Genomic DNA, 23,972 nt, shown 5'->3' with positions numbered 1-23,972 from the left:
TGTTTAACTTTGTTGTACCTATGAGAAAAGGTCAAATTGGCAACACATTTTATTATAATGGAATACATTTTTGGAATTCCCTCCCTAATCATGTTAAATCGGTTAAGATTTTTACACAATTTAAAAGAGTATTGAAACAACACTTAAAAAATGTCCCCACTCTGTAATGTTAAATATTCTTTCTAATTTCATGTGTATCATGTAGTCTTATATATAACTATTTAGTTATGATTTATTTTGATAATCAATTTGTTTTACATTATTTCATCATCTTTTGTTGTTTGCGTGAAAGTTTGATGTCAAACTTATTTGTACTTTTTCATATCTTAGGTTTTACGATTCATGAATCTTGTATTAGTTACGATGCATTTAGCACTATTTAAAAAACTGATTATATTATAATTTTCATATGTAACCTCGAAGTAATGATCGTTTACTCAACCTGTTTTACAATTATTTTAATCATATTTTGCGTAAATGTTTTTCATGGCAAACTTATTTGTTTTTGTCTTTTTATATATTAAGTTTTACAATTCTTCGTGTAATTTAAGTGGTCTAGACTTAATTGATGTAGTTTGTATATTTCTATAGGTGTTTTTCATAGATGTACATTGTTGTCAATTACTGATGTAAGGACCCCATTGGAAATAAGCCATCTCGGCTTTCATGGGCAATCCTGTCAAGGTATACACTACTGTTCATATTTTCATTTACTTGTTCACAGTTACCTGACAAATAAAATCAATCAATCAATGCAAATGACATTCTATCTTTTTTTTCTATTAGAAGTTTCAGGGACACCGTCGCGTTTTGTGGCTCGATCGACCGGCGCCGGCCGTAAACGTCGCTGAGTAATCTGATAAAGTCAGAATAATGAGCTCTTTTACAGAAAAGGCGCTTTCCGATAAGTTAGCAACGCTAACAAATACACAGCAGAGCATCCAGACCATGTCCTTATGGCTGATTCATCATCGGAAACATGCTAAGAAAATAGTAACTGTCTGGTACACACTGCTCGTGAAAGGTAAGACGAACACTGGGGCAGGCTCCCTAGGCTGGTCGGGCAGGTCACGGCCCGGCGCCACGGCAAAGGGGTTGGTTGCAAGATCTGCCGACCGTCAGCGGCCGGCGCGCGGCGGTAGCCTGGGGCCGATTGCACGAAAGTGTCTTTCCAAGGGCAAGGACCGCCTTTTGTGTCGCCCATCTTTTATGATATGCTATAGGCGGGTTGTTTCTGAAATTTATGATAAAGAATGAGATTCGTTAGTTTGCTTTTAGGCCTAAATCAAATTTTATACAATTTCATGATATATCACATCATTTTATAAAGGCAGTGTATACAGCCACACGCGTGTGTCTTTACCATCCAGCCACACGCGTGTGGTTATATCCAGAACACCTATCTGTGGATACCGCCACACGCCGCCAGTAATAACAGTAAAACACGTATGTAGGTCTGACCGTCTATATCACGATCAAAATAACCTCATTTCTTCATTAAATTCTTACATTCTAAACCCCTTTGATATCCTTAGATCGTTTCAATTTCATTCTCACCATCTTCTCTCCTTGCTTTTCTTGTCTTGTTACAAACGGTCGTCTGTTTAACAGCAAATTCTCTTTTTCTACTTGTGTCGATTCTGGCTTCCTTCGCGGTGGCAGACCCATACAGCGTTAGCGCAGCGCAGTAGTAGACATACACAGTTTGGGTTTCGTACGTACGCGCACATAGCCTAGAGTCAGTAGAGAATCGACACAAGTAGAAAAAGTGTGGAAATTTGCTATTTAACAGGCGGCCTTTTGTAACAAGACAAGAAAAGCAAGGAAAGAAGACGGTGAGAATGAAATTGAAACGATTTAAAGAAATCAGAGTGGTTTAGAATGTAAGAATTTAATGAATGAGGTTATTTTGATCGTGATATAGACGGTCAGACCTACATACGCGTTTTACTGTTATTACTGGCGGCGTGTGGCGGTATCCACAGATAGGTGTTCTGGATATAACCACACGCGTGTGGCTGGATGGTAAAGACACACGCGTGTGGCTGTATACACTGCCTTTTGTAAACAAATAGGCCTATGTTGTTTAATTTAACGGACGAATGAAATATGTTTGCAGATGATTTATTTAAAATGCGTTTCACATGGCGCATCATAAAAGATGGGCGACACGAAAGACGGTCCTTGCAAAGACCCTTTCGTGCAATCGGCCCCAGGGGAGGCGTCTGGGGTACTAGTCTTGTCTCTTGAGGACGCAATGATGACTTTTTTAAATCCTGTCATACTCATACACTCCTTCATCATTGACGTCTTGAATCTCTTTCCATAGAGCCTGAAGTTAAGTTAAGAGAACCAAGTAAATACAGATGGATTCCCCTTGGAAATCCATCTTTTTTATTAAAAATTACGTACTGAAATTGTTGGTGATTTAATTTATCTCTAGGCCTACACCTAATGCATAGGAAGGTTTAAAAAAAAACAGAGATGCTAAGTTCAAAGACCAGCTATGCGTGAGATTTTTTGTGAATCTGAGTGAGATCACAGACATTGTGTACAATGTGGGGATAGGCTGTGAGTGTGATAGTTGCGTGAGACACAGATTTGAGGGGATGAACAAGAGTCCAAAATGCTCGAGTCTCACGCATAATGCGTGAGACTTGGTAGCTCTGAAAAAAGGAAAAAAACAAGTTGCTTGAACCTTGGCACAAACGGTGCAATTGCCAGACGAAGGCACTGGTGCAAATGTTCACTGGTCAAGCAGGGGCCGCAGAAGCGGGGGGGGGGCTTCAGCCCCCCACTTTTTTCCAAAACCATGAACAAAAACGTAAAAATTACCACATGATTGTGATTTTTTTGGCATGGCCAGTCTCCCCCCCCCCCCCCGCACGTTGAAAACCGTTTCGCGGCCCCTCTCAATGTACTTCGGTATGAGTTAGTTCTTTAAAAATGTTAATTGTGGAAAATGCACTTTCGCACCTGGATGTAGATCCAAACATGGTGAGAACAGCGCTGGTCATCTAATAAGAAAGTAGATCGAACAGACAGAATAAGTCCACTAAACTTTGTTTAAAAGTCAATTGATTTGACTGCCATTACTTTTATTACGGTTAGGTCTACACAATGTAACCATATATATTGAGCCATGTTACATATTGTGACTTAAAAGTGATTTTAAAAAATCCAGCAGAGTCTCGTGGGCCGGATTGGGAAGCTCTGCGGGCCGGATCCGGCCCGCGGGCCGTAGTTTGAGAACCCCTGCCAGGGGTTCTCAAACTTTTTCTTTGAAGGGCCAGATGAGACACCAAGTAAACCTGAAAGGGCCTGGGTGAAGTGGATACAAAGAAAAAATGTGCGCCAAGCGCAAAGACCCTTGTGGTCGGGATCCTAGATGCTCTCTTGTGCAATATGGACCTTATTTTGGGAGCATTTAATCCAACAAATTTATAACAGTTTCATATGGAACGCAGGCAAAATTAGAAAAGACTTCAAAATACAGCGAGAGTCAATATTAATGATAACAAATTTGTAGAACTTTGTTAAAAGGAATCTAGATTGTACCTGTAAATACCTGGTATTGGGGAGACAGATAATGTTTGAAGTAACATTATTTTTTTGAAAAGTCAAAGAAGAATGAATGATAGAGCATGTCTATAGTAGTCTCTAACAAGGATGTCAGTCTCCTAATCACTTTCAATATGGAAAAATTGACAGTCTGTCAGCAACAAGTTGCTTGAACCTTGGCACAAACGGTGCAATTGCCAGACGAAGGCACTGGTGCAAATGTTCACTGGTCAAGCAGGGGCCGCAGAAGCGGGAGGGGGGGGGCTTCAGCCCCCCTATTTTTTCCAAAACCATGAACAAAAACGTAAAAATTACCACATGATTGTGATTTTTTTGGCATGGCCAGTCTCCCCCCCCCCCCGCACGTTGAAAACCGTTTCGCGGCCCCTCTCAATGTACTTCGGTATGAGTTAGTTCTTTAAAGTGGTTAATTGTGGAAAATGCACTTTCGCACCTGGATGTAGATCCAAACATGGTGAGAACAGCGCTGGTCATCTAATAAGAAAGTAGATCGAACAGACAGAATAAGTCCACTAAACTTTGTTTAAAAGTCAATTGATTTGACTGCCATTACTTTTATTACGGTTAGGTCTACACAATGTAACCATATTGAGCCATGTTACATATTGTGACTTAAAAGTGATTTAAAAAAATGCAGCAGAGTCTCGTGGGCCGGATTGGGAAGCTCTGCGGGCCGCATCCGGCCCGCGGGCCGTAGTTTGAGAACCCCTGCTCTATGGAAAGGGATTCAAGACGTCAATGATGAAGAAGTATATGACAGGATTTTAAAAAGTCACCATCATTGCATCCTCAAGACTAGTCTGGGGAGTAAATTTATTTGTACTACGTAGGCTTACTCCCCATGATGCCTGGCACGGCAAGGCATTGGGCCACACGAAGGTGAGTTTTTAGAGAAAACAATGTTGCTCCAAAACAGGCAGTCCAAAATACTTGAATTGTTTAACTTGCTAGCCACACAATTATGTAAATGGAAAAGAAGTTCAAATACCCCATTACGTATATTTAATTTTTTTTACACAAGAAATATTAGAAATATTAAGAACAATCATGTATGATGTAAGAAGATGAGCAGATACTCACCGATGATCTTGTCGCCATTTTTCTTCTTTGTTCGTAGCCTAGTTACAAGACGTGGCGTATAGGAGAGGGCGACGATATGAGCGGTGCCAATTTAAAAAAAAAATTCAATCGGCTGATGAATATCGTGAATTGAAAATACTTGCATTAGCCAATAAATATTTATGAGCTAAATTAAGTGTTTAACAATTCACGATATTCATCAGCCGATTGAATCTTTTTTTTAATTGGCACTGCTCATGATATCGTCACCCTCTCTTATAGTTACACGCATCTTGTAACTAGGCTACAAACAAAGAAGGAAAATGCAGACAAGATCATCGGTGAGTATCTGCTCATCTTCTTACATGATTGTTCTTGATATTTCTCGTGTAAAAAAAATTAAATGTATGTAATGGGGGAATTTGGACTTTTTTTCCATTTACATAATTGTGTGGCTAACAAGTTAAACAAATCAAGTATTTTGGACTGCCTGTTTTGGAGCAACATTGTTTTCTCCAAAAACTCTCCTTCGTGTGGCCCAATGCTTTGCCGTGGGAGGCATCATGGGGAGTAAGCCTATGTAGTAGAAATAATTTTACTCCCCAGACGCCTCCAGGCTAGGAGGCAGCGGGACTGTGACCTAGGTCCAGTCAGACCGCAGGTCCCTATGCTAATGAGCAAAAAGGCCAGATTCATCCAAATCATCTCGTGGCTGAATCCTCCTTGCAAAATCTCGTGATTCGTGAGATTTTTTTCTCTAAGAATTTACCCGTTTTAACCTCAAGTTAAATGAAATATTATTGCACCATCAGATAGAGTAAAAGTTACTCTCTCATATTGGTCATTTATTTTGTATACAATATTTTGTTAAATAAGTAAATTTCTGGCCTGAAAGTGTGCCTCATAACTGAATTTTCTTCCTCTGTTTTCTTTTGCAAATTGTGCTAAACTTTTTATTTTGAGCCTCAATGATATCTATATCATCATAAAGCTGAACTTCTGTACTTTCTCACAATGCCACTCTTGATGTGCGGCACCTTTTAATTGGGTCAAGATCACACTTTTCCCACCAAGGTACAAGACGAGATTTCTGAAATTTTGTACTTGCATGAATCAAGAGTTCTGATTGGCTGGATAAGGTGCACCTGTAGAACAACAGGCGCGGGGTAATTGAGGAGATTACCACATGGGAAGTGTGACCTTCCCACGAACCCAGGCACTGGAGCCATTGGAATTTGCCACTGGGTGGTCTCTTTGACCAATCAGAGTGCAGTATTCTTGTTTCTCGAGAACTCCAGGCATGATGATATTTTTTAATATTTTGACATATACTTCTTCATCATGGAGCCTTGAACCGCCTCCCATATATGCATAAGGCTAAGCGAGACCTTCAGAGGCTCCACCCCCGGATGGATTTCCCTGACCTAGGCTAAGAAATCAATTTCAGAGGGTGAAAACGGAAAGGGGAAAAAATAAATTCTGCACCCACCTGGTGATATGGATGAAGGTCTATCGCAAGACACAGAATCCTGACATCGAGGCACAAACTGGACCCTAAAAAAAGGAAAAGTTAGACCTGTTGCATTCGGTTCTTGATATCGATCTAGTCATGAGGACGCCATGATGATGACTTTTATTAAAATCCTGACATATACTTCTTCATCACTGGCGTCTTGAATCGCCTTTCAATTCATAGAACTAAAGGAGAACCATGTAAACACAGATGGATTTCCCTAGGAAATCCATCTTTTAAGACAAAAATCATGTAAAGTTTATGAATTTTATTGATTTTTACACCTTCCTACGCCAAATGCGTAGGAGGGTTTTTAAAAATGTTAGATATAAATGTAAAAATGAAGGTTTCTTACCTAACCGATGCCGCGTAGACCCCTCGATCCACATGTAAACAATGCAAATACAATAGCGTCGACCCTTGAACCGCTTATGTATGACGTACTTCCGATTAGCAATGCCGTTCTGAAGAACAATTTATAGATAAAAGTTATTATTTAACAAATACTAGAATTTATTACGTGATTATAGATAATTAGTATAATCACGTAATAAATTTCAGTATTTGTGAAATAAATTCATATTTTAATAACAGTCATCATTATGGCGTCCTCAAGACTAGTATAAATCTGCCGTTTTGTTTTCAATTTTGACAGAAGGAGAACAAACGAGACAGAACTTTTTAAGAATTCATTACCGGTACTTTGACTTTGTAACCCAAACTTTTTAAAAATTCATCACGTTGACTTTGTAACCCGAAATGCCCATTTCCATTCAGTTGCAATTTATTTTTAATTGGTAACTGGGGGAATGGGGGTCACTTTTGTATTCACCAGAGCGCTCAAAAACTTTATTTTTTGCATATTTTTGTGCAGGCCTTGTAGGGTTGCAAAATTCCCAGGAATTTTCAAGAAAATTTGGGAATTTTCTAAAAAGTAACAATTTTCCAATATTTTTCAGGAATTGAAAGGAATACCCTAGCAGATGATTCTTGATTGTGCTTTGTCAGCAAGTTTCATCAAGCCAAATATTATGCTAGACAGTCAGACGGCAGAATTTCAATGAATTTCATGTAAAAGTAGATTTACTGTATTAGTGTCTGAATGGTACGTGCATTGGCAGTACATGTAGATGTACACTGCAAATGCTTGACACAAGGGATATATTTACATTGTTCATGGAATGGTGACTATTGGATATTCTGATCTTTTTACAGATGATGAAAATCATTCTAACATTGTTGTTATTAGCATTATTATTATTATCATTTCTTTATTTCTAATTTATTTCTGCATAGCAGAAGTGAGAACTTGGTGCTGTTTGCGGTGTTAATTTAACATTTTTCTTTCCAGGACCTGATTTTTCCCATTTACCCAGTGCCTATGGTGACCCCTGCTTCTTATGGGATTAGTCTGCTCTGCAAACCTAGTCTGCAGGCACAGACCCTGATTGAAACTTTGATCAACAAGTGGGTCTCCATGCAAAGACTAGCACATAAAATGTTGCTGTTTCCTGAGTGAGAGGGCCTTCGGTACACAAGGCATGAGTAGGCTGCACATTCATACCCTTAACCAAAGTGAAGGCTTTGCACAGCAGACTAGTGCAAACAACTCACTAAAGAAAAGTGGTCTGAATAATATGCAGACTAGAGTTTCTGCCAATGACTTGTGTACAGAAGGTCCTTTCGTTCAACAGAAAGTTGTATTCGTGCTAGTCTTGTGAGAAGACCCACTTGTGGATCAAAGTTTCAATAACAGTCTGTGCATGCAGACTATATGTAGGGGGCAAAGTTCTCTTAACATGTTATTATATAATGGCATGTTCTCACGTAAAGAAAAATAGTGTAATGCAAAGTGTTACTTTTTTTCATGTTGAATTGAAGCTTAATTTGTCCATAATCATGTTACTGGATACATAATACATGTACAATAATGTATTTATGTACATTTTGTTGTATTTTATACCCTGGGCAATTTAAAGAATGAAGAATAGTGTAAATACAAATGGAAAGTATAGTATTTGAGGATATCAATGTGTAATTTTGTATTTAAAACCAGAACACTTTTTGTGAAAAAATGAAAATTCCTGGCAGCTGAAAATTCCCTAAACTTTCCATGGAAATGTTCCAAAATTTCCGGAAAGTTTCCAGCCCTTTGCAACCCTAAGGCCTTCTAACCTCTATTGATGGAAAGTAAAATTGCAAGAAATAGTTATTCAATAATCTCTTTTTTTTATTTAGAAAAAATAATTAAAAGAAACCAATTTACGAACATGTAAGAGCCAAGTTTTATGACGAATAGTTGTAGTGAAAAGTGACAGTATAAAAAAATCAAGCATTTGTCCTCAAGAACAAGAGAAAATAAACCAAACATTGCCACCCATGGAAACATTACATGCACACAGAAAATCTGAGGCACCACGCATCCAACACTTCCGTGGCATTGTGTGGCATTCCGATGCCTAATCACTTTCTTAATGGATTTACACTATTGTATTTAACTTGCCGAACGATATGAAGTCACTTTTCTGCTGTTTATCCTTCTCTTGACTACATCAAATCCTTCTTCTTGATGTTCACGAGTGCTGCCTTAAGCAAGTAAGCAAGTATATTAGAAGTGATATAGAAATTATTCGTCTGAAAAGCTGAAGAGGGCGTGCGATTTATATTCATATCAACAACACTACATGGGAAAGACTAGGCACTCAAACTGTTTTATACGAAAATCGATGCAAAGTGTTATGCGAGTCAGCGAAGTTGTCAGTCTTTTCATTGCATGAACTTTGGTATACCATTTGTTGACAAATAGATAATTTGTACTGCTGGTTTTGTTCAAGATGCATAGAATTCTTCTATCAATCATGGGCTCAACCAACAGTTATCAAAAGTTCAAAACCACCTCTGTGAATCTCCTGCCCATCGTCTAACTAGTTTATGAGTATTCAGACTAGATCTGAACACTGCTTCCATTTTATCTTACTTGCTATGAAATTTATCAGTGTATTGTGTGTTCTTCTTTGAGCAGCAAAGCCTTCTCGAAAACTGGGATTCATCTATCTTGCCAATGATGTTGTCCAAAATAGCAAGAAAAAGGGGCCGGACTTCAACAAGGAGTTTGCAGGCGTGATGCCTACAGCTTTTGGACATGTGTATGAGTGAGTAGTTATTCTTCCTTATCTGTGTGATTCCTGACCTTAAATTTCAATATACATGTATTTCAGTCAAGGCCCATATTTTCATGGGGCACTTTTTTATTGCAGCACAAATGGGGATAAAAAGGTTAAATGCCATATGTTTAAACCATGAACTGTTTGGTAATACTGTTTACAAGGTATGCATCATTCATAGTTGTGTTGAATTTCTTTTATCCTTTTCACTTACACTTATGTAGTACCACTTCTGATGAAAAGACTTATGCTGCTCTACAAAAAGTACTCAAGGTCTGGCAAGACAGAAATGTCTTCGACAAGGATGTCCTTAAGAAAATAGAACAAGAAAATAATGGTATGTATGGAAGGTCTCTACACCTGAGGGGAACTTGCAGGCACTATAAGTCAATTGTTTGTACCCCATCAAAAAGGGCTTAAGTGGGAATCAGCATACAGTTGGTCTGTCAGTTGGTTGGTCAGCCTATTGGCAAGTATTCAAATCAAAGTACTTCCTCAGTTTTCACCCAATGCTCACAGGACTTGGCTCATACTTTGGTCTTGGAGTGAAGGGTCGCAAAACTTAGGGGCTTTTTTTTAAATGTGCTGGTACTGTGTTTCCATGGTAATTTTGTATTTAGGGGGGCATTTTTTTTTCAATTATAAAGCAATCTTTCCTTCTCTGAAAACCTGTAATTATGTTTCAAACTTGATCTGGAATGGGAATTCTATTTTGTCATAGAATATTTACACATCTAAACATAAATTCTCTTTTTCCAAAGGTAAATCCAATGAATTCTAACATGGAAATTAAAGAACCAAAACAGAATATCACTGTCCCTACATATTATGTTAAATAAATCAGAAAATGTTGCAGAATCATACTTTGATGGTCACTTCATTGGATAATGCTTGAACACATTCTTAGATTGTCGGGCTTACCAAAACTGGCATTTATGCTTCTTTAGTTTAGATTCTTTAAGATAATTTGCTGAATGTTACTCTGTTTGATTGTAGAAGGTGAAGAGCTGCCGGAGCCGGATGTAGCAGAGGATGATGCTGATACCCCTCCGCAACAAGACGTCGGACAGGAAAGTAAAAGAGAGCAAGAAGACGAGGAGTCTGCTCCCGCTAAGAAACCCAAACTAGAAGACCTTCAACGTATTCTGCATGAAGAAGAAGAGGAATTGCAACAGATAGAAGACATGCCTGATGTAAGTCATGTAAAAAAGAGACTTTGAATTGTATTACACATTGCATGTGCTGCAGATGATGTTGTCGATGATGATGACTATGTTGATAATGCTAATGATAATAGTAGTAATAATAATTATGGTATTAATAATGACAATAAAAAAAATTGGAAACATGGCCCTCCTGCCCTCCCCTACTTTGATGTTGATATCCTAAGTACTGCTTTATCAATTTATTTTCTGTTATATATTCAAGTAAGCATTATCCAACATACTTAAATTAGTTCTTTTTAGATATCATGCTACTATTTATTATGGATAGTGAGATTTGACATTAAATGTGATGTGAACTTGAATGAAATATTTACTGAACATGTTTTATTGTAGCCTGATGAAATGGCCCAAGTCTTGAGAGATCTAGAACACTCTGCTTCAAGTGATGCGTCTGTCAGAGAAAAAATAGCCAACCTTCCACCTGAAGTACAAGATGTTAGCATGCTAGAGAAGATAAAAGGTAAAATAAAAACATATTGACCACAAATAGAGTATAGAAAGTATTACAAATTACCCTTGTTCAGATGCAGTGACCTGGACCGCCCCATGTATGTTTATAAACTTCAATCTTTTCTGTCAATTCCTCTTGATAGAAAAGATCATTATCCATATCCTTAAAAGAACAAGTCCACCCCAACTAAAGTTGATTTGAGTAAAAGGGGAAAAATCAACAAGCATAACACTTAAAATTTCATCAAAATCAGATATAAAATAAGAAAGTTATGACATTTTGAAATTTCACTCAATTTAACAAAACAGTTATACATTTATGCACATCTTGGTCAGTATGCAAGTGAGCAGACTGATGATGTCACCCAGTCACTATTTCTTTTGTATTTTATTACATGAAATATGAAAATTTCTCATTTGCAGAAATAACCAACAAAACAAACAAGTTGGTTCTTACTGTCAAATCTGTAAAAAATTACATTTTGTGTAATTCAAGCAATAAAAAAGATAAATGGTGAGTGAGGGACATCATCGACTCTCCCATTTGCATATCACCGAGTTGGGCATAAGACTGTTTTGTGAAAAATAAGCAAACCTTAAAAATGGCATAAGTTTCTTATATTACTCTGATTTTGATAAAATTTTCAGTGTCATTCTTAAGTGATTTTTCTTTATCGATTTAAATCAACAATTTTCTGGTATTTACTTTACCTTTAAATTCTGTGACCGGGATAATGCAAATTGACTATGAATGGTGCCAAACTACTTGATGCACTGATTCTGCAAACCGCTTAGTCAAAAAAAGTAGCTATGTTGCAATACTAAGTCCGTAATACTGCTTTTAGTAACTTGCTGGTCCGGACCAGGCCCAGGCTATTTTTGTGCTGCTTTTGGTGATTGTAGAAGTAGTGCAGTTCTGCTATAGTTACTGGATGCAAATTTTATTGTGTGGTGGAGACTACTTTAGTGCGAGCCTGGTGTGGACCAAACAAATCTTGAGTTACTGAAAACAGCATTAGTTACATTAGATCCCATCATAATGGAATGTACAGGGAATGAAGTATAAAGAAATACATATTGTGAATTTTCAGCATAATGCATGTGTCTGCATACATTCGACAGGCAATCCAGAAATTTTCTCAATGAATTATGAAAAAGTAGATTATTTATAGTTATTTATATGGACCAAGCTCCTTCAGCACATTATGTGGAATTGTTGCTTTATTAATAAATACTCTGTATTAGTTTAATTATTTTCATTCCTGTTTGTACGGCTTTTTTTTTATATTTGAGTATTCAGAATTATAATGATAGTTTTTAATATCAATATGAATTAATTTGATCCTTTTTCGCTTGGACATTACAGACAGAGATGATGCAGAGAGGCTATCATCAGTGGTCAATGAAGCTGTATCGATGTTATCAGATTATAACAGCAGGCTATCCTCTGAGATGACCCAACGTGAAGAACTGATGAAAATGCTGACATCGTATAAGATAGGGCAGCAACATCATCTCAGGACATCTCTCAAGAAACTAGAGGTAAATGAATATTATCTTCATTTGTGGTGTATGGTGCTAGACTAGACAGCTGGGAGTTGTGGCGTGCACCTGTAGGCCAGGTTTCATGTGAAAGTTACAAATTGATGCAGAGGTTCAAGCCCTGGGCCCCTTTCATAAAGGACTTGCAACTGTTGTATAGCTTTGCCATTATGGCAATTACCATGGCAAAAGGACTCAGCAGCCAATTATTATCAAGGTTACCATGATGGTGTCATAATAGCAAAGTTACAACAGTTGCAAATCGTTTAAGAAACATTCCCTGGTCTTGTGGATGGTGACGTTAAATGTCCAACAAGGACATAAATAATCATGTCTTATTATTTAAAGTCTGTAAAAAAACTTGATTGCACAAACACAAACATGAGAGTCAGGGGTTCAAAATCTGGACATTGCACTTTGTGTCATTGAGCAAGGCATCACTCTTGAACATCTTTTAAATGGCAATGTAAAACTTTGGTCACAGACTTGTGTGACTGAATTCCCACTTTAGCTAATTTTCTGTGTTAAAAAAAAAAGATTCTAAATAACCGCTCTGCATACTTTCCTGAACATGCGAAATGAAATAGACAGATGTTTAACAAGTTTAGCTTGGATGGTAACAGAGCATGGGTACGGGTAATAATAAATTTCTACTCATAAATGAGGCAAGCTACTACTTGGTTCTTTAATGTCCTGATTTCTTTTTAGGAAAATCTATATGAAAAAGATTTGTACAAATTTTGGGAAATTCAGTCAGTCAGGGTTCAAAGCTGTATTTTATGTATCTCTTCATTGCTTCTGTGCTATTGGATATTAGGAGGCACACAAAATGCTACAGTTACTCCAACACAACTGACTTCTTACCGACTGATGGTATGTCATTGGTAATAACGTAATTGGACTGGGTTGGTTTTGCCAGTGTGGCTGTTGCATAACTCAGCAAGGCATGCTATCCAACACTGCTTACACTATACAGAGCTGCCAACTATTAAGAAAAAGTAATAATTTTTTTATAATTTTCAATTTTCATGTCAAATTGCGCCATTCTGCTTAATTAATACACACATATTAATACATTGTGAAGTGGTTAATATGCTTGCCTGACGAGGCAAGCTAGTGCTTCACGAAAGCTAGGATGAATATTCCGACAAACATGTAGGGTTGGCAAAACTTGGCAATATGAATAATATATATATATATTACCTCTTTAAAGAAATTGATAATACAGCATGGCACGAATGAAAGTACTCTTTTTTATCACAGAATATATGACTTTTGAACTTCTTGATTACTACTTTTTACTTTAAAAGGTTGGTGGCTCTATTGCTTTGCAGTATTAAGTTACAGTGCGCCATCTTGTGTCCAACAGCCTGTAGTGAATAGGGTGATGATTCCATGGGCTACGATCACAATGTATTCCTTTCAATATTGTAGCAAATTTAATGGGTTTTTTTGTTCAATAACATTGAAGCTTGGATAATCCTGGAAAGAATCACAGATATTGTAAAAGATAACTTTCAGACTAAGATCTTTTAACAAAATTTGAGTAGTTTTGTTAAGGTGTACGTTGCAGGACTGGTACAATTCTGTTAGCTTCTGCAACATACAGTGCATTTTTATCTCTTTGAATGTATGTTTTTTTTGTTTTGTTTTTTGCGTGTGTACACAAAGAGGAGAATTTATAGTCATAAGAGCACATGACATTTTCCTGTATACCGGTACATAAATAAATGAGTGTTATATTATATGAATGTGTGCAATATAAACAGAATGTTGATCAATGCAAATGTATAGATTCAAGGATACATGCTGTTTTTAAATCATAAAAGAATACAGAAAATTATAACAGTAAAGGTACCTAAATTCCTGAACCTTGCAACAAAAAGAGATATGATTACTCTAATCAGTAGTGATATTATGATCACTGTCTTTCATCTGATTTTGTGCAGGAATATAAAGATCGTCTAACGCGAGTAACGACTGTGAGAAAGGAACTGAAATCGCACATCCAGAATCTTCCAGATCTATCTCTGTTACCAGACGTAACTGGAGGACTGGCCCCACTACCTTCAGCTGGGGATCTCTTCTCAATTGATGTGTGAACACACTTTCCTGCATGATAACATTTTGAAATTTGTATGTGAACACTCAGGTTGAGATCTCTACCCTGTTATCATAAGCTGTCACAGAAACTTCCTGAAGAACAGTCATCAATCATTGTGTGAACCCAGTACCTTCAGCTCTAGATCTTTTAATTATTGTGTGAACGTGTCACTTTCATATGGACATGCCTTCAGTTTGATGTCTTTTCTTGAATGATACCTGATTACACTACTTTCAGTGGGAGATTTATTCCCAGTTGATGTTAAATTTGCATCATGTTCTTTAAGACATCATATTTGACGATAAATAGTGTGGTCTTTACGAGAGGATAACACTGTTGGCTTCAGGTTGGTATACCCTTTATTGTTGCAATACTTCTTTATTTCTTAAAAGTTAGTGACATACAAAATACCATCGTGCTGAATAGAACAAAATGTTCATAAGATGGCAAAATTCACCTTTTCACTCTGTGATAAAAAAGCTTAAAATGCAAGGAATTAATCTTTGTCTTAAGTAACTTGCCAAATATAAAAAAATCAATTCACACCCAAATGGAATGTGATCTGTAGACAAAATACACAATGTGAAATCTAAAGTTCCTTTGGTTGAGTTTTGAATATTCATGTTGCATTTTAATGAAAACAATTTTGTTTTTAATTGCAAGTTACAGGATAAAGGTAAAAGTTTACAAGGTCATGGAGTGATTTGTGATCCCAGTGATCCCAGAAAATGTCTTTTTACAGTTAATGATTTAAAACTGAAGCAATTTGAGGCAATTGACAAAAGTGTAGATGTTTATCTTGAAAGATGGAGGAATGAGATAAAATGATTTTTTTTCCATGCAACAATCAAACATACAGCATATTAGTAAAAATAACATGTCATAGTATCATTATAACATTAATTGCGAGAGAAGAGAACAGTTGAAAACACAATGGCTTGATGAAGGACGACCCTCAAGAAAGGACTGAAAGATCATGAGATAGTGGAATGAATGTGGGAGGACGGGTGAAAGGTCACCATTTATGAAAATCGTGACATAGAAATATGTTTCTGTTATAATCTGACAAAGAAAGAAGTAGTATAAATCACCCTTTACTTTAATATATTCATAGTATGAAAAAGGTTTTCATGAATTCACATCCTTTATGTTCAAGGATCATTGATAAATGAATATTTTACAGAACTTCAGACCTAACAAGGTACCATTTGGCAAAACTTTTAGTTGATAATAATTATAGACAGTTCTTAAAGGACTTTGATATTATTACCATGGCTGTAGCTCGAGCAGCCTCCCGGCACTCAGTGCATTTCAAGGAATAAATTCCTGCCAGGGACCCATTCACCTCACCTGGGTTGAGTGCAGCACATTGTGGATAAATTTCTTGCTGAAGGAAGCTATGCCATGGCTGTGATTTGAACCCACAACCCTCTGTTTCAAAGTCCGGAGACTAATCTACTGGGCCACAATGCTCCACATTATGTTTATCAACATGCAGAAGTGTTGTGCATTAGTGGCTGACCCTAATACTAATATGTTTAACCTAGTCACCAAGAAGTGGGGAATTTTCTTGTTTCTTATTTTTCACAACTTTTGTCTTTTGAGTAAAGACACTAGACTGTCCTTATATGAGTATGTAACTCTATTTGCCATTTATTTTTAACTGTGAATTTGATATTTGGTATTTAAGTGAGGCAGTATTAACCCGTTTGGGACTGAGCCTGCATATATTCAGATTGAGGTCTATGGAACATACTTGGTTATACTTGTATAACCAAGTCATTCTCTAACAGGTTAAAAGCCAAGTCAAACCTCAATTGGTTGATTTCTATATAAAAAAGATAAATCTTCTTCACCAAATTAAATTGGAGTATAGTAGTAATCAAAACCTATCAAACTGAATGGGAAATTAAAACAAAAATCATGGCAGTTTAATTTTTTATTTATTTCAAAGGAATACAAGGATTTATTCCATGTACACAATCTGCAAGTAAGGAAAGGGATACAATAGTGTGTCAGACACTCGCTGTTTGTTTTGAAATATTTATTATTTCATTTATGTAAAGCCTGGTCTGGTTCTACAAGTAAAGTCTTCACTATGATCATTTGTGATTGAAAAGAGAGCTTCTTGACAATGGTTAATTTCATGTCATAAAATGCAAAATAAATAATGTGTTGTTATTTCAGTAGCTTCCTCTCTTGCATACATTTTGTATATCTCTGTTTAAAAAGAAGCGAAAATTTAAATTGTTACAAGTTTTTCACTTACCTGGTATACTTTACTTTGGTAATTTCTTTGTTACGCTTTTTTATATTTCTCTATTTATTTAAACTGAGATTCAACCAAGGAAAAAAAAATTAAATAGCAACCAGATGGTGTTGTGATTATGATAATGGTTGAAATGGATGATGGTAGCCTACATGATTGTGGTGGTATGGTACAGTAGTGGTGCTATTGGTTAGGGGGCACTACAGGGGAGGGGCGACCCACACCAAGTATGTAAACACAGATATTAATTTGACACAAATGACAAAAATGTACCATGTCTAGAGTGAGTACTAAATTCCAAATTCATTGGTCTGTATTCTGAAGTCGGGTTTTACCCTTATCAAACTGGGGGGTCAATTTGACACCCCCCCTCGACAATATTCATCACTACGCCGTCGCACAGAGTTTTTTTATCGCTCTGCTCACTGACTTTTTACTTTCAATTCTTGCACATCTTTTGAGACCAAAATTGCGACGCCCGGGACGCGGTTCTGAAATTACGCAACATTTTGTAAGTGCAGTTCAGACCCGAAATTACTCAAAAACGTGATTCCGTGTACAAAGTCAATGACAATTGTGTTTTTCAACCAAAAATCATAGATGTATGATTATTTTTACTTTTGTTGGTTTAAATGGATATATTTTATACTATTTATGATCGCAGAAGGTTCTAACTCTGCTAAAAGTATGGGAAGCCAAGCATTTCAAAATTTTTATTAAGTTGTTGGTCTATGTTTCTTATGTTTACTGTGCTCTTGACTTTCTTAATTCAGCAATCAAGGCAATCATCGTTTTATACTTCCTAGACAATTAAGAATGATTTGAGAGGCAAAAGAGCTGAAATATATCTACTGTTAGTGATTTATGTAACAATTCGCTATCCATACTTAAACCACGACTTTAAACCTGGGTTTAATTTAAACCCGACTTCAGAATATGGGCCTCTGTATTTGGTAGACCAGCAACAGATCATGAGTGAATGATAATGAATCTAGTCTCTTACTTCAGACTTTGCATTGCACTATGTGAAAATAAAAGGTCTGTGTCTGCAGACTAACCCATACCCCTATATGATTTTCCAAGAATTTGTCCAAAAAATAAAATAAAAAAGATTTTAAAAATGTATGAATATGAAAATAAAATTAATCAATCCCTGTATATCAATTGAGAAAAATAATTAGGTGATCATGCCTCAAACTTACAAAGGTCGAGAAGAGCAGGGGGGGGGGGGGCTGTACAATGGGATGCCCCTACATTTTCACAAGTACATGTAGTGGAAAAAAAAGAAGAGGAAAATTAATGCCCCTGTAATTCAATTGTAAAAAATCAATTAAGTGGTCTTGCCCCTATTAAAACACCAAGGTACCACCTTTGCCTGTGATCATAAAAATGGAAGTTTTCGTATATTCAACGTTCTTGTATACTATCTGATATTGAAGTGTTGACACCATGCATACTTTTGATCGAATGTACATTGTAGGTCACGTATTCATGATTATCATGAGTATATGGAATGAAGGGGTGGAAGCACCAACGTGATATGTGATCATTAAATCATTGTTAAACCAGCCTATATTTCTTTTAATTGTAGATGGCGCTTTGGGGTTGATAGGAATGCGATATGCTTTTTAAAGCGACCCCCAACAAAAGAGAGGGAGAGGGGGGAGAATGAGACAAAAAATAAGGGATAAGAGACCAACCAATAGGCAAGACAAGAGTAAGCAATAAAAAATATAGATAAAAACAAACAAAATGGAAAAATTGGAAACAGTATAAAATAATACGAAAACCATATAAACAAAACATGTTGAAGATAATGCTACACCCCTATATCTTGCAGCGACAAATCCGAGATTCACCGGTAGGAGGGGAGGGGGCACTTTTTCCACAAATTTCAGACAATAAAAAAAGGGTTTGCACTCCTATCACACCTTTCCCCTTGACGCCTAGGGGTAGCGTGATGTTAGATACGCCGTCTTTAAAAAAGTACATCACATTAGTACCCATGGAAAGGGGTCAGGTCCCCGCCCCCGGATTCGCCACCTGCCTGCTATTCAGTGTTGATTATTAACAGCTCCTTTGCAAAGCAGGACATGGGACTCGATGACACAGCATGTTCCTTGCTTATATATATTTTTTTTTTTTCAAATGAATATCATGAATACACTGTTCTTATTTTGAGTGAACCCGCGCTGTCCGATATCCTGAATCATAGTAAACATATACATTTTACTAATCGATCCATGTTTGTGTTCAAATATTTACTGAAGGAAACATGAAAATCATGAGTATAGTATTGTTGGCTTATCACTTTAACTGAAGACTTTGTATGGTGATTTAGTAGTTGATCCTCTTTCCTCCATCTCCATTTTCTAGTGGATACCCCCCCCCCAAGTCGGTAACACAACATTTTGCTCTTACAGCATTGTTCTTATGTTAATATCTATTGATAATGAAAGGTGGGAGTTAGGGCTACGAGAAGGTGTTCGGTTTAGAATCACGTGAAAATTAGGAGCGAGGTTTAGTTGAGATTTGGAGCTTGGATTTATGTCTTTCTTGACGTTTGCATTTTCAGAAAAATGTATATTGTCGCAGGAACATTGTCATGGAACTCCCTCACACTCCTTTTGATTCTAGGTTTATGTGGGAAATCTGGAGATGGGAGGGGGATGCTTCCCCGTATCCACTACTGTGTGTAGTGCTGTTTCACAAAAAAAAAATCGTTGACGAACCCTATTGTGTAACGAAATTATAGGTTTGTCGTAGCTGCATGGCTATTGACTTAAATTGATTATATTTGCATGAAGTGCAGAAGTAAACAAAAACGAACCCTGACCGAACTTTATCACACTGCTTATCTCCATTAACATACAAGATGCAATAAAAATGTTAAAAAACTGCATTGAAATAATATAGTATTCACAATTGTATTTATATGATCGGGATATAGCCCTGTGATTGGTGATAGGTGTGCCGCGTAATATTCAAAGTTACTCATGAAGTTGGCGAATGATTTTTTTATTCAAATACTTTTCATCAATTACTATTACATCACCTAAATATTACTCAATTTACAGCTGTAAAGTTGTGAATACAGGAAGTTACTACTGGGGTTCATCAGTTTTCATCTCGTAACTATAGAAGATAATAAAGTCAAGCGTATAAAACAGGAATTTCATTCACTGTTTTATAAATGGACATAAAATTACTACGTTTAAAAACAAACACGACTATACAAAAAGGTCTATTGATATACTGATCTTTTATGTCACCTTTTCGCCCCACCCTGCTAGAATAGAGAATAGTCGCATGTTTTGGTAGAATATATTATATAATATCGCTTGCCCCTCATGTTTGCACGTCTGACATCCATTTCATATTTATCATTTGACTTATGAGAGTAGAAAAACTTAGAAATAATTCAAACGTTTAATGTTTGTTTAATTCGGTTTACATGGTTTATAGTTATAGCCTTCCGATTACGAGAATAGTTCTAAATGGGGTATCCTAGCATACTTAAATGACAAACATGTGCACCCCCCCCCCATTTCATTAAAAATAGTAATAAAGTACTCAAGGAAAAGGTAATATGTAATTTTTTATCATATATTTTTAAAAGTTTGTGAGACGAAAAGTCCGTTTGACAATGATATGAATTTATGCTAGATTTATTTCGACAGTGTTTTATCTGGTATTGAATACAATAACAACAAATAAAATTCTGAATACATTTCATTTAATTATGGATGGATTTTCAAACGAACCGTCTTTCTTTTCTCCCACAGTGATCCTAACGCAATGCATACCTGCAATCAAAATTCAACTTCAAAGCCACTTTTTTTTAATTTCAAAAGCTTGATGATCTCGATCCTACCTCTTCGGTGACACGACATTTACTCCTATGAAATTTGCTCTGGTCCCCGGGGGGGCCACTTCCATTCACGAGTCAGTGGATACCATGCGCGACCAAGGGGTCTCGAAAAGCACCCTAAACACGTAATTTCCATATTCTGAAAATGAACCCTTTAACAAGTATTGGCGTGTGAAACCCTACCCTTAACAAGTATTGGAAACAAAAACGATACTCTTGGCAAATATTCCCTGAAATGGACCCCTAAACAAGTACAGGAATGTTTTATTGTTACGGTTCCTTCGGTCGTCGGCTTTACCTTATTTGGTTTAGTACGACCCCACTTCTACACCTCGCGCAAATCGGACTCTAAACACGAAGTGTTGGGGGCAAAAATGACATCCTTTATAAAACATTTTAATTTTGTTTTATCATCCCCGCAAATTAGACCCTAAACACGTAATTTTCCTAGCGAAATAGATACCCTTTTTTCATTATTTTTGTGTTTTTGACACCCTTATCACGTTACGTACGTAACGTGCCCTATCGTGAAAAAGACATCCTTTTTACGTGTTTTTTGGGTCGCGCATGGTATCCACTCGTCAATGTAAGTGGCCCCTCCGGGCTCTGGTCTGTATTTCGTCTAAGATATAGGGTAAGGGTTGCAATAGTTTTATAATAATAATGATAATTATACTTGCTTATATAGCGCTCAATACTTACTTTGTCAGAAGTCTCTAAGCGCTCTACAGTATATGCAACATAATGTTATGTTTATGTTTGGTTTAGTGTTAGGTTCAGGATATGGGGTTGAAGTTGGTCATTCCATTAACGTGTGGAATTTGCAGCGGAGCATTATTGTTGCCGTAGCAAACGTCGTGGAGCCGAAGATTTGCAATTAACCTCAATTAAGTGTTTCCTATTTGATTGTTTTATGTTTCTATTCTAAATGCAACCTTTTCTTATTCTTCTGTACATTGGTTTTCCGGGTTCACTCTGTTAATTATCATTTGTGTTTATCTGTTGTACAAGTTTATGACTTCATATCTCAATTTCCATAAGCTTTAAGGCCACCGCTCAGCTTACATATATACGACTGGTCCACGATCCGATTTTTGTTTAAATCGAATTTAGCTCATTTTTCTGAAAATGTAAATGAAAAGTATCTTTTTACTTGAGGTTCAAAATGAATAAGATAACACAAGTATAACAATTTTGAATTATTACAAGCCTTTATTGTGGAGTAAATGCTAAATTTGTTTCAAATCGTAGCCAATCGTATGATTATTAAGACGTCATTACGACTAGATATTAAATTCGCCTTCATTCTAATAAGGATGGTATCATAGTCACAGATTTGAACATAAGTATTTGCATGATGCACAGTAAAATATTCCATGCGGCTTCAAATTCTGCTATATAGGTTTATATTAGAAAATCGGCCAGGTCGCAAACCAATCGTATTAAGTGTGTGATGGCAGTGGGAACGAGGTTCTCACTGTCATGTGATCCTTTACCACGCCTCAATCGGCCTTTCGTAACTAATCGCGAAATCTGTTACCCTTTCCAAAAATTTCATACGATCAATACTATTGCCACGACTGATATGATACAATCACGATATACTCCACGATTAAGACCACCGTGTCAATCGTGGCGCAAATCAGCGTGACAGTGGAAACGGTATTACAGGAAAATACGACAAAACTACGAGACTACTCAGCTTCACTTTGATATCAATCAAAGAGAATAAGTTAATAGGGTCACTGTCGCATCATTACCCATTCACCCCTCATGATAATTAGAAATTTACATTCAATTAAGTTCGAAGTGGTATATAAATATATTTTTTCATAAAAATAATATCGAACATACATGTAACTAGCAGATGGTATAGATAATTCGTGGCCGGGCGCATACTTTTTTTTTTGGGGGGGGCAAGGCACATACAAATTTTCGAAGAAACCAGAGCGCAAGGAGCAAAGCGACCACGATCTTGTCTTATGACGCTTTGTATTCTCTAGCCATAAGTGAAATTGAAGGATTCGTGCTCAATGATTTTAGTGAATTTTGTGGAAATTTTCAGTAAAAAATACATGTTTTCGAAATTTCTGGGGAATACTGCCCCTTGCTGCGTACGACCTTAAGGTAACATAATACAAAGGCAAAAATATTTCAATTAAAAACACTGCTAGTATTTAATCCTTGAATCCTTGAATAAATTATCTAGCAAAGTCATCCTGACACTTCCACGATACGATTAGCATGACGGCATGCAGTGTACAAGTTCAGCAACCGATCGAAGGACATGCCATATCACGCGGCTTATTCGTGCAGAGGATAAACGGACTAAAGGGAATAATGACTTTCTTGTCAATTTTCTTCATTAACATAGATAAATTGGATTGAGAAAGTCCACAGGGTGGACGGAAGCTTAACAATTATTCAGTTTATCACCCCCAACTTATGAAAGTTAGTTCACAGTTAACCTGGCTCCCAAATTTTAGAGGTGTACACAGTGGCGTACCTAGGATTTTCCACAGGGGGGCCAAACCGTCCGCCCAAAAATTTGACAAGCAAAAAAAAAGGTCTTCAAGCTCGTCAGGGGGGATACGTCCATTGCATGGGTTGTAACTTGCCAGGGGGACTGCGCCCCCCCCCCCCTTAGGTACGCTAGTTGATGTACAGGTTCGAGTTCGTACCTCAGCTTTACCTTATACATTCTTCTGATAAGATCCAGTTTGAAATTATCATGCATCCGGTATGAAAATGATCTCGTAATAGCAACTTAATCAAAGTGTTGTGGTAATAAGTCACGAGACTGAACCACGAAGACTTACAAACTGAGCTTCGAGGTCTGAGGTTCGAATCCCAAGGAAAGACTTTGTGGCAAGATCGAAAACTCTCCATTCGAATAGATACCCAAACAGCTGTTAGGATACTTATACCCTTTTCATAAACCTATCCTCCAATTAGCCGCCTAAGAGTAATGCGGATAATTCAATAAAAATTGCGTTCATAAACTCCGAAAATAAGCCGCATTATTTTTACGAGCGCCCGTCCTGAAAAAGGGGGATAATCGCCATGACAACTGGACACGCCCCCTCCGATGCGGTTGTGTTGGAAAAGGGTGACCTTGTGACCGCACCATGGCAATTATCCGCATAATTTGGAAATGCGTTCATAAACTCAAAATCTTGTCCCGATGCTGCT

General features: G+C 37.0%; 1 protein-coding gene across 1 annotated transcript; it reads left to right on the top strand.

The window, feature by feature from the left end:
* Positions 1–807: 807 nt before the first annotated feature.
* Positions 808–16,015, top strand: LOC121407157 (regulation of nuclear pre-mRNA domain-containing protein 1B-like). The gene is made up of 7 exons (XM_041598100.1): positions 808–1,024; positions 9,177–9,306; positions 9,543–9,655; positions 10,315–10,511; positions 10,878–11,004; positions 12,361–12,536; positions 14,486–16,015. The coding sequence occupies exons 1-7, from the start codon at positions 874–876 to the stop codon at positions 14,636–14,638; spliced, it is 1,047 nt and encodes a 348-aa protein (XP_041454034.1). The 5' UTR covers positions 808–873; the 3' UTR covers positions 14,639–16,015.
* Positions 16,016–23,972: the final 7,957 nt, after the last annotated feature.

This window comes from Lytechinus variegatus, chromosome 2 (genome assembly GCF_018143015.1).
Source record: "Lytechinus variegatus isolate NC3 chromosome 2, Lvar_3.0, whole genome shotgun sequence".
In the NCBI taxonomy this organism is placed as follows: Eukaryota; Metazoa; Echinodermata; class Echinoidea; order Temnopleuroida; family Toxopneustidae; genus Lytechinus; species Lytechinus variegatus.
The sequence above is the reverse complement of the archived record's forward strand: the minus strand, read 5'-3'. Positions and strand labels throughout refer to the sequence as shown.

Coding starts and splice junctions, on each gene's coding strand:
- LOC121407157 (XM_041598100.1), top strand. CDS start 874: ATGAGCTCTTTTACAGAAAAGGCGCTTTCCGATAAGTTAGCAACGCTA. Junction 9,307..9,542: donor GCTTTTGGACATGTGTATGA/GTGAGTAGTTAT, acceptor ACACTTATGTAG/TACCACTTCTGATGAAAAGA. Junction 11,005..12,360: donor CATGCTAGAGAAGATAAAAG/GTAAAATAAAAA, acceptor TGGACATTACAG/ACAGAGATGATGCAGAGAGG.